Source organism: Hydra vulgaris, chromosome 12 (assembly GCF_038396675.1).
Source record: "Hydra vulgaris chromosome 12, alternate assembly HydraT2T_AEP".
NCBI lineage: Eukaryota > Metazoa > Cnidaria > Hydrozoa > Anthoathecata > Hydridae > Hydra > Hydra vulgaris.
In genome coordinates this window covers 6,204,235-6,221,446 of record NC_088931.1, presented here as the reverse complement: position 1 = coordinate 6,221,446, position 17,212 = coordinate 6,204,235, and the positions used below count along the sequence as shown (strand labels likewise).

General features: G+C 28.6%; 1 protein-coding gene across 4 annotated transcripts in view; it reads left to right on the top strand.

Moving 5' to 3' along the window:
• LOC105846310 (migration and invasion-inhibitory protein) overlaps window positions 1-16,589 on the top strand; it is a 32,299-nt gene extending 15,710 nt beyond the window's left edge. For 2 of the 4 annotated variants that reach the window (XM_065811348.1, XM_065811347.1), the window contains exons 4-5: window positions 4,137-4,257; window positions 4,324-4,487. In XM_065811348.1, the coding sequence (XP_065667420.1) occupies window positions 4,137-4,257; window positions 4,324-4,360 (158 nt within the window). In that variant the 3' untranslated portion in view covers window positions 4,361-4,487. Of the gene's footprint in view, window positions 1-4,136; window positions 4,258-4,323; window positions 4,488-4,563; window positions 4,661-14,729; window positions 14,823-16,298 lie in introns of those variants that run through there. The other 2 variants (XM_065811346.1, XM_065811345.1) reach the window with 2 other exon arrangements.
• The last annotated feature ends 623 nt before the right edge of the window (window positions 16,590-17,212 follow it).

Genomic DNA, 17,212 nt, shown 5'->3' with positions numbered 1-17,212 from the left:
TCAGTTAAAACCCTTCTCAACAGATTTGAATATTGCTGGTGCAGTAATAACTATTGAGGATGCTTTTAAAATTGATGTGGTCATGTTTGATGGAAAAGTAATGAATTCATTGACTGACGCAAAGTCAACGCAGTCTTGTAATGTGTGTGGTTGTAAGCCTAAAGAGATGAGTGATATAGATTTAGTTAAAAAAAAGCCTGTAAATGAGAAAGCCCTTAAACTAGGTATTTCAAATTTGCACTGTTGGATAAGATCTTTTAAATTCATCTTACATTTAGGTTATAAGATAGAAATCCAGAAGTTTCAAGCCAGAACTGAAAAAGAGAAGCTTACTGTAAATTTAAAGAAGAATTTTATTAAATCAAAGTTAGGAGATAAGTTGATCGTTGTTGCTGGTTTGCTGGTCATTGTTGACCAGCCTAAAGAAGGATTTGTTAATAGCAATGGTGGAAATACTTCAAGAAGAGCATTTGAGAACTCTGAGATTTTCTCTGAAATAACAGGGGTTGGTATGGAAGTTATAAAGAGAATGCACATTGTCCTTATTACAATATCCTCTGGGTGCCATGTTGATGGTAATCAATTTGAAGTTTATTGTACTGATGCAGCTAAAATAATAGTTAATAAATATGGTTGGTATATAATGCCACCCAGTGTTCACAAAATTTTGATACATGGTTGCTCCATTTCAAAGCAATTTGATTTGCCAGTTGCCCAATACTCTGAGGAAGCTCAGGAAAGTTTAAACAAGCAAATCCGAAATGTAAGGTTGCATCACACAACAAAAATATCAAGAATTAACTTGATGAAAGATCAGGTGCACTACCTTTTGATTAGATGGGATTCAAAAATCTTAAGCATTTCATTTGTAAAACACAGGAGTTATCAAGGAAGAACTTTACCTCCAGAAGTTATGAACTTATTAGTAATTTAAATTGTGAAAAAATTTTAATATTCTGATTTGTTTATTTTTGTATTATAGATTACGTTAAAGACTCATAATGCGCTTTGTTACACGTCTAGTACATTTAGCAAATTCGCGCACGTTAAATGCGTTTTTGAAATAATGTTATATTTTGGGTCAAGGAAGCTAATTTTTTTACTAAAAATATTATTTACAAATTTTAAAGTCCTCTAACGCTCGTTTTGACGCACACATGTGCGTTATATGGGTATTTAGTGCATGTGAAAAATAATTTTAAGTTACTAATTTGAATTCCTTGACCCCAAAAACCCCTATTTTAATGTATAGTATAAGCTTAATGTATATATTTTTAATAGTTAGGTAATTTTTGTCGCTTTTAACTTAATCTGGGTCACTGTGCAATGGTTGAACCCCCTTTGCATAATATTAATTTTGGGCATTGTTTGCATCGTGCCTCATCATTTTTTTTCAGATCAAAATAGTTTCAAACCTTTGAAATTTTACCATTTAAGAACATTTTTATAATAATTATTAAAATTTAATTGCACAGCAATAAATTTTAACAAGTATACAATAACTTTAGGCGATCTACTGATGGTCCGAAAAAACAAAAATTCTATTTTTGGTGGGAAAGTTAAACAATTTGTTATTAAAATCCATGGGTACCAAAAAAAATCCAGAGAAAATTTCTCAGGGTTTCAGATTCTTGGTTTATTATTTTTCCTAGGAATTTCCTGGGAACAAGTTTCCAGGAACAATCCCTAGTTAAACGTGTATTTATAATTTAAGCTAATATTGACGCACTAGGACATAACATGGGTGAATTTTTTATAAGCAAGTCCTCAATCCATAGAATTCTTACCTAAGTTCAAAGAGAGTGGGCTAAAACTATAAAAGTTAATTTTCAAAACTCATATACCATAACTGTCCACTGGTATGGCAAACTATTGCTGGCTCTAGATTTACATTAATCTTAAGAAGAACACCTCCCAATAGTTATTTCACATGATAATAACGAACAACTTATCGCTGTGCCAGAATTGGACAGCTCATCAAGAAGCGAACAGGCACAAGCTGTTTGGAATGCCATTATCAACTGGAATCTTGAGGACAGAGTGCAGATTCTCTGTTGTGATACTACTGCTTTAAATACAGGGCGTATTGATGATGCACGTGTGCTTCTCGAACAAAAACTGGATAAAGATATGCTTATTTTCTTGCCATCATCGCGTCTACGAACTAGTATTAAAAAGTGTGTTAAAAGCGAAAATTAGCCAAGTCACTACAAACATTTCGTTGTTTAAAAAGTTCTGAGAAAACTGGAAAAATGTAGATGCTGAAAAAATACAAATTTGTACAGGAAAGTTATCTTGTTTAAATGTTTCAGAAATTGATAAACTGCTAGAATTCTACCAATTTGAATTGACTAAAGAAATAGCTAGAGATGACTATCGTGAATTAATTGAGCTTTCGATAATATTTCTCGGTGGAGATTTTCTTGGACAGATAAATTTAAGATTTGGCCTCCAGGCGCTATGCACTAAGCTCTGTGGATGGCGAGAGCCATTTATTCGTTAAGAATATCACTACAAGCTCCTAATTCAGAATTTCAATTAAGGGTAAGGTAACTCTGTTGGATCTCTGCCTGTTTACTGTGAAATCCTACGTCAAATTCTGGCTCCAATGCATTTTAGTACTAAAAGCACCTTATCAGGTCTTAAACTTTTTGAAATGAAACCCCTGAAAGTTTACGAAACAATAGACAAAAATATTTCTAAAGAAGCTTTACAGAAGTTTTGCCAGCATTTATGGTATTTGACAGATGTCTGTTTTGTCTTTATTTGACAATGATGTCGATCAAAAAACTAAAGTAAACCCATCAGCTTACAATAAACATATCGCAATCAAAGTAGAACTTTGTGGCCCACTTTTTAGTATATTTTATATGTAAATTATACTTCGATTTTCTACTATAGTTTACCATACAATTGATAAAAGTTCCTTCTGTTTTAATTTCAGAGAAAACATCGATGATTTCATCTTTGCAAAAAGAAAGTTCCTATTTAATCGACTCATAATTGATGGCAGTTTTCTGAAGAAGACCCCTTCTTTATAGTCAAATGATGATTTGTTCCAATAAGCTAAAAGGAAGCTATTGAAACTGAGAGCATTTAATAATACAGCAGAAAAAGCGGTTAAATAATGCTAGAATTTCATGATTTAATCACTGTTAAAAACATATATCCTGATTGTAAAACACAAATTTTAAAAAGGAAATTTAATGATTAATGAGTCTTTTACTATAAATACATAATAAATAATATAAATGTGTTTTATTTACTGTATATAAATAATGAACTCTACAATGTAGATCCATACTAACTTTTCAACATGACTTTGTCGTCAAGTGGGCAACATAAAAAAAAAGCTGACATAAATGCTTTAATGTGTTTACCTTATTCTAGTGTAATTTATGCATGTGTATTTATATCTCATGTTGCATACTTGTGTATTTGCAAGAAACATCACTGATAATGTTATAATGATATAGTAGGTTGGAGCTTTAGTCCATAAACAAACTGATAATTAGGGTTGAGGTATGCAGTTCTAAACATGTGTGATATATTTATAAAGTATACATATATTATATATATATATATATATTTTATATGTATATATTTTATATATATATATATTTTATATATATATATATATATATATATATATATATATATATATATATATATATATATGACAAATAGCCTGACTCGCAAGGGAGTGCTGCTATATCGACTGACAAATAGCCTGACTCGCAAGGGAGTGCTGCTATATCGACTGACAAATAGCCTGACTCGCAACGGAGTGCTGCTACATCTACTATCTTTTAGCCTGACCTGCAAGGGAGTGCTGCTACATCGACTGAGGGTTTGGTTGAGGCAGGCAGTCTATCAATTAATAAAAAAAAAAATTCCGGTCTTGCATTTAAATTTTTACTTTTTGTCAACAAAATATGGAAAAAACTTTCTGACAACATATAAGAGTTCTATATATATATATAAATATATATATATATATATATATATATATATATATATATATATATATATATATATATATATATATATATATATATATATATATATATATATATATATATATATATATAAAGAAAGAGAGAGAGATTTAATATATTACTCAATTTTTTATTTAGGTAAAGGAAGTTCATACATGATAAATAATCGTTTAAACTTTATTCCAGTTCCGAATTTTACAAACATTTTGTGTGAAACAAACAATAATCTTATTTCAAATTTTAAATCTGACTGTGTAAGGTAAACTTTTATGCTATATATAATATTTTTTAAAGCTTCAATTTTTTCAGACTTTTGTTTATGTAGAGTCACAATACCAAAGTCTGCTTGCAAAACTGAATAAAGGTAAGGTCACACAGGCGCAAAAGTTCATACATGATAAATAATCGTTTAAACTTTATTCCAGTTCAGAGTTTTACAAACATTTTGTGTGACACAAACAATAATCTTATTTCAAATTTTAAATCTGACTGTGTAAGGTATACTTATATGCTATATATAATAATTTTTGATGCTTCAATTTTTCAGACTTTTTTGTTTATGTAGAGTCACAATACCAAAGTCTGCTTGCAAAACTGAATATAAGGTTAGGTCACACAGACGCAAAAGTTTTGATCCAACTGATTCTGTTGCTTTATCGATGGTAGGACATTATTCTTTTTTATATTTCTTCTTTTTTTGAAATTTTTAAAACATTAAATGTAGTTGAGAATATTTTACAAATAATATTTCAATTTTACACCATATTAGTATTTTTAGATTTTTACAATTTTATTTTAGGCCGAAAAGTTAGACAAATCTTTTTTTTATTATTAAAAAAAAAAATGAATATAAAGTCCAAAATCCTTAACATTATTTAAATTTTTTTTAATGGTAAGTTAATATTTAATGGCAATGTTCATTAGTGAGTCAAATTTTTCATTTAGCTCAGTGTTGCTAATAATCAATTATACAGAAAATAAAAATGAGATTTAACAAGTAAATATTAAAATATGTATCAAACAAATATGCATATATGATCACTGCAAAACAAATCTTAAGTCCGTTTTTGCTGTTCTGAGAAAAAGGCATTTAAAGTTTTAAATTAATCACTGCGTTTAATTTTTAGGATTAAACCTAATTGTTTTCAGTCTTTAAATTCTATCATTTTTCATAGTATAACAAAAAAAAATTTAATTAAAGTTTAAGCAATTTAACAGGTCATTTCAAAATAAGATAGTCTTAAAAGGAACTTAAATATGGAAAACTCTACAAATTAAATATCTGAAGTCCATAAATTTTATTCAAGTATTTAATTCTTTATCATTCTATCAAGTTTATTACTTAATAATGAAACTTATGCAAAATGAAGTTTAAAAACTTAACCATTATTTAACTAAACAAATGAATAGTTTTTTAAAATAATCATTTAGTGATGGAATCATTAACATCTAATCAACTTGAAAAATACTTTTAAAATGAGTAAAATAAAACAAGTAATACAAGTAACAAAGGTTTCATTATAACAGCAGTCATTTTGTAATATCTAGCTTCTTCCGATTGTGAACTTTTTCTTAAACTGTTGGAAACAGAATCTATAGAATCTTTTTTAATTATTTGATGGTCTACTTTGTTATCATTTTTGTTTTGTTGTTTTGGTTTCATTTTTGGTATTTCATCATTGTCATCATCATCCATGCAACTGACTAAAATCTTTAGGTTTCGGTAGACATGATAAAGCTATTTTGGAATATAACCTTTGTTGCATAGGGAAAGGAAATCTTTTTTTTTTCAGTGCAATTATATCTCTTGGAGCAAGATACTTCTGCTTTTGTAAGTGTATATCTGTTGCTGCTTTTTTATGAGCTGTGCTTTTTGCTTGAAAAATACAACTTTTATATTCTTCTTCATAGTTATATTTAAAGTACATAATATCAGGATTTTCTTTTAAAACTTTTAGTTGTACAATACTGGCCCACATTACCTGTACAATACTGGCCCACATACGGTTTAGACTTTGGATTATTTGCTTTTGTTAAATTTGGTATTTCAGAGCATTTATTTGCTTATACTGTAGAGTATGCTGGAAATGCTTTTTTATTTTTAAAATTTATTATATCATCATGATTTAACACAGTTAATACACAGGCATTTTTTTAAAAAGCTTGTTCTATTGTTGTTTCCCAATGCCTAGGTGTGTATGTTGTTCGATTTTGATGTTTTTTAATTATTGAGTGGGCAACATCATTTTCACTCTGACTGTGTCCTGGTACAAAGAATGTAAGTTTGATTAAATCTAGTTTGAATAGAGTCAATGCATCTGACAACATTATGTTCATCATTCTATTTTGGCTTTGGTCCCCACATCAATCGCAGAAGAGATGAAATTGCGTTGCTCTTTCTTTGCTTTCAGATTCAATAAATTTAAATACTCCTGTACTTGCTTCACAGCTTGCTTTTTCCCCTTTATTCTCATTCCAAAAATATGAATATGTCTTTAAAGAATCAATTTTTGTGACAGTGAGGTTATAATTGTGCAGACGCCTTGAATAATAAAAAGCTTCGGTTGTACCATATGGTGATAAAAGATCCTGCTTTAAGTCAAGAGTCGCAGTTACAATCAACTGTGTTTTTATTGCTTTATTCTTCTTTTCTTTATAAGCTCAAGTAAATTTTTTGTCGTTGACATGTTTGTTATACTTTTGACAATCTTCATCACCCTTTTCTATTTTATTCGTAAAATTTCTACAAATTCCACGCTGATCTTTCTTAAGTTTTAAAGGAATTTTAAACAAAATGTTTAAAAATTCTCTGTACTTGAACTAGAACTTGTATCCCTCTATAAGAAGATTTTTCTGCAGTACTTTATGAAGAGTCTATTCATTTCCTTAATTGAAAGCTCCTGACGAAGAAACTGTGATTTTTCTGTGTGTCTCATGTAATGTGATTCAACAACTCTAAACGTCTAAATATGGTCGATGACATTTTTTCTACACACTGAAACAGACATTTCTTATCACATCCTTTAGGCATTTCCTTACCTTGTACCTTTACTTACTTTCCTTTATTCAGACCAGTCTTCGGTACATAAAGAAATCTCTGTCCTGTGTTTATTTTAAATTTCCTAATGTTTGTAATCCATCATGATGGATCCTTCTTCTTTTTTGGGTTTGCATCACAGAGAGTTGGGATAAGATTTCAAACTTTTGAATCTCTTAAATATTTTTTTTGGGCATTAGATATTTAAATTTTACTCATAGAGTCCAGAATTCAATCAGTTTTGGCCCCATACATTGTAAGATGTTTTTTATACACCTAAGTATATTAAACCAAAAAAATCATTATTGGCAAAAATAGACAAAAAAAAGATAGTTTTGCTTTGCAGCGAGGATATACTCTTGCATTGTGTATTTAGATATTTTCTATAAACAGTAAACAACTTTAATTATTAAGTTTTACAAAGAAAACCAGAAAGTCAAAAAACTTGTTAAAGGGATTGTTAAAATGATAATAAAAAATGTTTGGGCAGAATTTTTTTAAGTAAAACAAAATAATAAATGTATACCAAAAAAAAAAAACTTTGTTGTTTTACTCGAAGCTCGCAGTCTCCACAATAGCAATTCTCTCAGAGTCTTTAAAATATACGCCGCAATCTACAGACTTTATAATTTATTCAAGCACGTTTAATTCCAAAGAGTTTTAGTAAAGGGTAAAAATACATGAAATCATCCAAAAAAAATAATTTTCGACACCCTTACGTCTCAGAATTTGTTTATTTTTACACCACTTGCAGTCCATATCAAAAAAATAATAACTGCGAAAATTATCGTCACTTGAAATAATGCTGACTCAGCATTTTAGTGATTTTCTGAAGCGACTACAAAGCAACTTTGACATACAGTATCTTCATAATGGCTTGGGGAAGTTTCCTAAAATTTGGTACTCTAATAAATTTTAACTTGAGGAATCCAAAAAAAGCACCCTCAAGATTCGATTATCTCAAGAAATGCCTCATTTGTCCAGTTTTGTTCAAAATTATTGACTTGTAAATTAGTGATTTTTGGAGGTAAAATAAAGACTGTGGCCCAAAATCCCGAGTAAAAAGTTTAATTGTATATCATTATTTCATCTTAGGTCTACTGAAAAAAATTAGATTCATCAATTGTCTCTCTAATGCATGATCAAAATTTGCATTTAAAAATGGTGTCTTTTTAGAAAAATTTAAATTTTGTAACAAAGGCAATTAAAATATTTTGTAAAACATTTATTTGAATAAAACATCAAATAGTGTTATTTATTGACTAGTTTAGGATATTTATAGTCATGAGCCAAGGAAGACGCCCTCCCCTCCCACGGGAGACCCCCACGCCGCCCCCCATCTCCCTAGATTTATTTTTATTTTTTATTTTTACATAAAATGAATAGATAATAGTTGATTGTTAAAATACATTTTAAAAACATATTTTTTCAGTTTAAGTTTGAGAAACAGTTTATTTGCGTTACTTCAAATCGATAAATACTTACCTCTTATTTTAAAGATCTTTTTACGATTTTAAGTCATAAATTTTAAAACCAAAGATATTAAAACGTTTTTAAAACATTTTGAAAATCAATATCTTTATGTAGTTTTAGACTAATATAGTCATTGACATAATAAGATGGGAGTGATTTGTGATTTATTTAAACCCCCACCCCTCCTTCTCAGCCTACAATTCAAGAATTTGAAAAAAATAAAAGACATTTTAAATGCAAAATAGGTAAATAAAATAAAAACAAAATTATTTTAAACATAATTAATTTTTTTTTGTAACCAACAGTTTATATTCTTCAAATCTAAATCAGATATGTTGTATGTACGACCTGATATTGTTCGCGGTGTAGAAATTAGGCATATAACTTCAGAATTGAGCACCCAACACTCATCAGTTCTCATTGGCCAAAAGAAGTTTTTACCTGGTCCATGTGGATGCATGAATCTGACTTTTATATCAAGCTCGCTTACATCTTCAGCAATCCCTACCCACCAAAATCCATCATAAAAACATGCAACATAATCCATTTTTTTAATATTTAATGAAATATCTACATAATGTTTGCTTTTTGGAATGATATCAAATATTTCAGTGCATGCATCAGTACTTATTTTTTTATAACTTATAGTGTTTGGAGCAATTGGAATAAAATGATGATACATCCTTGTGCCAGGAACTGTTCCTCCACCTTAATATCTTTTTTCTAATTGTGCTCGTGTTTGATCAATTTCTTCTTTTGAAAATAACTTAAAATAAATTCCATTTATCTTGGTTTTACAAAAGGAGTACATTAAATTAACATCTAAAATCTGCCCAGTAGTTATTTGTTTTAGACTTTCTTGACATACTACTCTTTTAACAGTCCCACCAATACCATCACAGGGGGATTTACCATGACTGGTAGCAAAAAATACCCATTCAGCATTTAAATCAAAGTCTTTACTGTGATGACAAAGATTGATAAAATTTTTAAAATTTTTTAAATTGTACTGCACAACCATCGGAAAAGTATTTCACACTTGATACATCAGGTAGATTTTCTTTGATATATCTAGTTATATCTTCCTGAGTCTTTTAAATAAATCCTGTGTCATGATCAACATCTTCTGAAAGGTAACAAAAAGATTTATGTTTGAGAAGTTTGTTCTCTATAAAATAAAGTACAATTGTATAAAGTGAGCATTGACTTTTGCTCCAGTGATAGCTTTGAACCTCATCCTGAACAACATATTGATAGTTTTCAGCAAAATCTCCTAAAATTAAGCATTTGTTTTGGTTAAGATTTTCTTTACAGTTTTTTAAGTATCTACTTTGTGTTTTTGCAATATATGAATGAGTGGTAAGGTTGTCAATGCTGTCACATAATAAATCATTAAATTCATCTAGTGGCAATGACTGTGAAAGTAGTGTTGTACGATCGGTACTCTGCCATTGCTTAAATACTACATCTTCTTCATGCTCATGGTCCATAAACTCCTGCACTAAAAAACTTTTTAACACTTCAATACCAGGGCATTGGTTACATCGATGCAACATACATTCTGCATTTTCAAGAGAGCAAACAATCAATGCCATGAAATCTTTATAACTTTTATTCCACCTAATGGCATCAATGGGAAATTTTGTATTTTGGTGATGTATGCAAACACATACATTGTGGGTACCTGACGCATTAGTTGTAATACACCATTTAGGTTTAAGAGTACAAAATTTTGACAAACTGACTTTGACGTTAGGGTAGTCTTTTTTAAATGCAACATGTAATTCATTAAGATTGAGTAGCAATAATCTTTTTTGAACATGTTGGTTTTTCTTAATACTTACATAATCTTTTTTTCCTGGCATCATTCTTGAAAATTCATCACTTTGATAAAAGTTAATCATTAAATTAACTGTTTCTGGTGAAAGTGGGTTTCCAGTTTTTTTTCCGGGTAATGATAGTATTCGGTTCTCATTTTTAACTTTTCTTGCTGTTCGAACAAGATACTCAGACACTTCAAAGTAGCTTGATATCTTTTTACGATCCATGATTTTGGTGCGAGTGTTAACATTTGCACCTTATGGCAATAAGAGTCAGTCTCCGAAATTTTATTTTTTATTTCATACATTAAAATGTCTAGATCATGGTCATTGTTAATGTTGTTGTTTAAAATGGGGCTTTTTATTTCTATTGTTAAAAAAGTTTCTTTAATATTATATGCTAATGAGACCGTTTTTGCAACTGTCAATAGTGTTCTTAAACTTTTGTTTTGCTACAGGCAATTTGCTGTGTTTTGAAAGACTTTTTAGTTTGACTGGTGAAATTCCAAGCAATTCTATAGTGGTATCTAACTTAATTTTTTTCTCACTTTTGGATTCCCATTCCTCCTGTGAATTTAAATCTTCATCAGTTTCTATTGCTTTTTTGTAACATTTACTGCAGAATTTCCAACCTGGGGTTACATAAACATTTTTTTTTTGCAAACAGTTTGCCATGTCTATGGAAATCTTTATATTACCTAAAAAACAAATTTAGTTTTGCGTGGTTAAAATAACTGAAATTATCAAACATTTTATAAATAATAAATTGTTTTCTTTTAATTTCCATATCAATTCTGTTGTAAATAAGGTAAGATTACCTTTTATAGCAATTTTTTTACTTTCCTTGTGTGTTCCAAAAGGATTGCAACACTTTGTAATTTTTCTCTCAAAATATTTTCCATAGAATTGCTCATGATAACAATATATAATTCTTTTTGAACTATATTTTTCCTTTAAATTTGCTCGCCATATTATTTCTTCTTGTTTTTCACAAGGAAGATCTTTAAGTTGAACAAAACCTTGTTTTCTTGAAAATCCAGTTTTGTGGCAATGAATGTTAAGACTTTTTCCAATGTCACATTTCTCCATATTAATTATTTTTATTATTTATTACCTAACAAAATAATATAAAAACTATAAAATTAAAAGTAATTCTTTAAGAAAATACAAACAAGTAAATACCTTTAAAAAGAACAAAACAAAACTTATGTTTGTTTTTTATATACAAGGAGGTTTTAAGTCACCAATTTGAAGTAATAAAAAATTTTTTTTTTTCAAAATTAAAATTAAATTGTATGATTTTGCATTATTTATTCATTTTATGCAAAAAAAAAAAAAAAAAAAAACTAGGGAGATTGGGGGAGGGGCGTAGGGGCCTCCCGTGGAAGGGGAGGGTATCTCCCTTGGCCCATGACTATAAATGTCCTAAACTAGTCAATAAATGACACTATTTGATGTTTTATTCAAATAAATGTTTTAAAAAATATTTTAATTGCTTTTGTTACAAAATTTAAATTTTTCTAAAAAGACACCATTTTTAAATGCAAATTTTGATCACGTATTAGAGAGACAATTGATGAATCTAATTTTTTTCAGTAGACCTAAGATGAAATAATGATATACAATTAAACTTTTTACTCGGGATTTTGGGCCTCAGTCTTCATTTTACCTCCAAAAATCACTAATCTACAAGTCAATAATTTTGAACAAAATTGGATAAATGAGGCATTTCTTGAGATAATCGAGTCTTATGAGTGCTATTTTTGGATTTCTCAAGTTAAAATCTATTAGAGTACCAAATTTTAGGAAATTTCCCCAAGCCATTATGAAGATACTGCATGTCAAAGTTGCTTTGTCGTCACTTCAGAAAATCACTAAAATGCTGAGTCAGCATTATTTCAAGTGACGATATCTCTGGAACCCATTGGTATTTTTAACTAAAATTTTCGCAGTTATTATTTTTTTTGATATGGACTGCAAATGGTGTAAAAATAAACAAATTCTGAGACATAAGGGTGTCATGGTCTGGATGATTTCATATATTTTTACCCTAAATGAAGTTATTGTAGAATTTCAATAAGAAATCTTAAAAAAAATTTTTGTTAGCAAATTATAGATTTTTTTTCATTATAGATTATTAAAGAATTTGTTTAGTTACTTATCATTATATAAAAGTTGTTGTTTTTTTTAATCATAAATTACTATAGAATTTTTTTAGTTATTTTAACTTATTATTTATTTGTTATTTTTACGAAGTTTGCATTAAAAATAATAAAATATTTCAGACATTTTAAGCTTATTGACATTTTAAAATTATTGCTGTAAATTAGTTTTGTGTTATATTTATTGTTATTAAATTACTATTATCCATATAAAAGGTTCTGTTAGAAAAATTATTTTGTATTTTTTAACCTTATAAAAGTTTAATTACCTTATAAAAGTTTAATTAACAGCATTTAGGGATTGTTCATAAAGTACATACGATTGGGTGTGGGAGAGGGGGTCTACAAATAGCATATTAGAGATGGAGGGCAGGGGGTCAATTATAAAAGTACGGAGACACTAATGTAAAAAAAATATCATAAAATGTTGGGTAGGTAGGTTAAGAGCGTAGATAGTTTTAGGGAGATGGAGGGTACTCAAAAAAACTATAGAAAAATGTGGAATGGGGGAGGGGGGAAGAAGGGTCAAAATTCAGACTTATGTACATTATGGATGACCCCTTATTTGCTAGACTTTTCATTGGGTTACATATATTCTTGAAATACTTATTTAATCAAGCAAGATATATTTAATTAAGTTTTTTCTGTAAAACATGTATTGCTCATTTTATTTTATTTTTAAAGTTAAATAATTACTGTCAAAGATTGCAAAAAAAGTGTAGTATTATCGAGTCAATTTTGAAATCAAAATCGTTTAACAAAAAATCTTTCATTGTCAATTTTGCTAGTTTTTTTATAAGAGAAATATAAAATACTTGCCTAATACGACATATAAATTAGGAAATATTAAATATAATGTTTTTTAAGGCACGCTTCAACACAATAACAAATATAATTGCCATCTGTCATGAATCATTGCCATAAAACATTATTTATTGCTTTAATTAATAAAAAGCTGTTTGTTTCATGCTCTGTTATGCATTGATGATCTTTTAAAAAAAAAAATTTTTTACTTAACATAGCCATTATGTACAAAAAAGTTTAATGTTTGTTATTATTACTATTATTAATACTGCCCATATCAGTTTATATTTTAAAGAATGTTACTTAATTTGTAATACCTGAGGCGATATTTATTTCCTTTTTTTCAACGCAACTAAGACATTCTTTTTCAAGTGGCATAGTTTTACAATATCCATATTTACACCATTGTTCAGCGCCAACACTTAAACAGCCTAACTTTGACGTTTTACCAATATCAAAATTCAAATTTTCATAGCTGATACGATTTTCAACTATTTCGTTTCTTTTATCCATACACGTTTTTTTTGTCTTTTTCTTAAGAGGTTCGAATTGGTATTGAGTTGCCGACATTTTCATCCTTTAGTTATCAAAATCCAAATGCAAGATACAAAATTACCTTAATGTTTTTTTTTTTTTAAAACTTTATTTAAAAAAAAGTTATTGCACAAAGAGCTTATCAATTTTTGTTAAAAAATGTTTTTTTGTTTTTTTGTATATAAGTTTAAGTGATTAGATTTGATGTGAGTCATTAATTGCTGAAATTTCTCTAAAATTCTGGGTTTTTTGAGACCTAGTTGATATAATTTAAGAAAAAAATTATTTTACTGATATTTGGGACCTATCATGTAATCAAGAGTCATGCTGAGTGACCTTTTTTTAAAAAGTGAAAAAAACAATGACTTATTAGTTACTTTTAAATCAAAGATTATCTATTATTCTATTTTTCAAAAATTTAGTTGATAAATATTTGCTTTACTGCATAAAAAATATAGTAATAAAAATAGAAAAATTTAAAAATGACAACAAAAAGCACAAAACAATAAAAAAAAAAGCCTTTCAAGTTGTTTTATTCGATTTTTTTGTTCTATTGTTTTGTTCAATTTTTTTAAACAAAATTAGTTTTAAACAAGTTTAATTAGTTTTAGTAAGAATTTTATTTCTTTGTATAAAAACTGTTTCTACATTTAAATTGTTTATAATAATATTTACAATTTACATTACAATTACAATTACAATTACAATTACAATTACATTATAATAATATTTGCAATTATCTAAGCACCATTTTTTTTACCTTTTGTGGTATGTCGAAGTTTTGGATTTTCAAGATTGGATTTGGGAACATGTATAAAGATCTGTTACAACAACAAAAAAATGTTTTCTATGTGATTGGATACTGAAAATCAAAATAATTATGTATGCAATATTTTTTTAGCATTGCTTAGCTGGTTGGAGGAATTCTAAACCATTGCTGGCACCTGGTCCAAAAAATATTGACCTCAAATCACATATTTTACCCCAGAAATCTGTGAGTTATTTTTAGCTTAATCTTATTACATTTTAACATAAAGTTTAAAAAAAATTGCTAAAAAGTCTTTAATTTATGTTGTCAAGACAAAATAAGAGTTTATGCTTTGTTTTAATGTGTGTTTTATTTGTGTCATGTCGTCATTTTTTTTTATTCCAAAATATAATAGTTGATTAATTATTTCACATTTTAAACTATTTCACATTTTAAGCACTAATCTACGTTCTATGCAACTTAGCACTAATTCGTGTTCTAAGCAACTAAGCATTAATTTATATTTTATGCAACTAAACAGCTTGTATTAAATAAATTAAGCCCAAATCTATTATCTAATTATTAAAATGTGTGGATTAGAAAAAATTAATTATAAAGTTGCACTTTTTATATATTTGATCATGTTTTGTATCAACTTTAGCGAACCTGAGGAATGCCCACTTTGTCTAGAAAACTTATATATCTATAAAAAAAAAAAAAGTAACCAATTACTGGCAATCATATTTGGTGGCTGCCACTAATGGTCTACTAAGTAACTTAAGAGAAAAACTACAGTAGACTGCCCAAAATGTCTATATAAGTCCACTGAAATTCTGCTATAGAATGTTTGCTGGGGAGTTTCACATTACTTATTTGGATTTCAAAAATACTTCAGACATCCGTGTATACAGAAGAGCTTTAGCAATATCACTTTTATCTTTTCTGCTTTGATTCAATTTCCAGCAAACATTCTAAGACAAAATTTCAATGGACCTATATAGGCATTTTGAGCAGACCGCTGTAGTTTTGCTCATCAGTTACTTAGTGGACTATTAATGACAGCTGCCAAAAGTGGTTAGCCGATGATTAGTCACTATAAACACGTCAAAAAATTATCGGCTTCCCAGTGACGGATTCAGGAATTTTTGGTGGTGGAGGGGGTGTTAAAATATTTTTGAATTTTGTAGCACATTGACGTCTCCTTAAAAAAAAAAGGTTCCTAATTTCTAAGTTATTTTAGGACTTTCAGATTTTGGGTGGGAGGATGCATACACCTACCCCTCCTTGATCCGTCACTACGGCTTGCCATTTATAGTGGCTGTCACTAATGGTCCACTAAATAACCGTTAAGCAAAACCAATGAACCGCTAGAAAATGCCTATAAAGGTCAACTGCAAATCTACTAAAACAATGTTTGCTGGGTTGAGTGAGGTACTGCCAGTTACACCATTAACGCATTTGAAAAAATTACTTTTAAATGCATTTTCGGAACCTTTATGTTAATAAAATTTTAGATAAAAAAATTGGCAATATAAAGTATGCCATAAGTAGTCAATAGCGTGATTCCAATATCAAAAAACTTGTTTTTAGTACTCTCCAAATATAAAAGTATTGCAAAAGAGAATAGTTAGTTTTTTGTTAATAAGGTTTTATAAAGTTTTAAAAAAATGTGTTTTAATATAATTTTTCTTGCTAGTTTATTTTGTGTTTTTTTTTTTTCAGAAACTCAAGTTGAAAACAAGATGACGCGAAATGAATAGAGGTTGTATATGCAAGCAGTTTGACGCATAAAGATTATAAATTGTATATGCTAACAAGTTGATGCGAAATTATTAGAGGTTGTATTAGACGATATTTAGTCTGACTTATCTGAATGCTCGAAGTTTGGGAAGTCAGACGAGAAAACTCTGGTTAAAATAATATGCATAAAAATATTTGTTAAACATTTTTAATTATAGGAGTACTAAACTGCTTTTGTAAAAATTTAAATAAAAATGTTTGTACAAAAAGAAATTTAATTTATTTCCTACTCTAAAACATCTTCCTTTTTATTATAACGAAACTGTAAAAAACTAATTTGAAATAAATTTAAATTTTTTTAAAAAAGAAAAAAAAAAACCATTTAAATTTTTTTAAAAAAGCAAAAATAAAACCATTGGTGTTCGGATTTACCCTACGTACGTGGGATAATTCCGAATATAATGGGGGGGGGGGGGCAATCACAAACACTGTTGAGTAATAACGAATAAAATGCTAATTGTAATAACTAAGTCTAGAAATTATATTATGCAACAAGAACAACAAAAAAGGAGTGGCTTTATTTCCATAGAAGCTACAACAGAGTGTTACTCAAGAAAAAAGTTGCATAAAATTATCAGAAAAAGTTAAAATCAAATCATAGTAAACAACATTTGCAGCTTCATTACACTACTGCACGTCAGGAACTGAGCATAGAATCTCTTCTCAGCAGGTAAAAAGAAATTGTCGAATTTATTTTTCTCTACAATGCTGTTTTGACCATGTTCGGAGTTACCCCGCGTTTCCTATTACCCGCTCTCCCCTAAACCAAAAGCGTAAAAACCAAAGATTTCTCGCCTGACTTCCCAAAGCTCACAGGGAAAAAAAAAATCAATCGA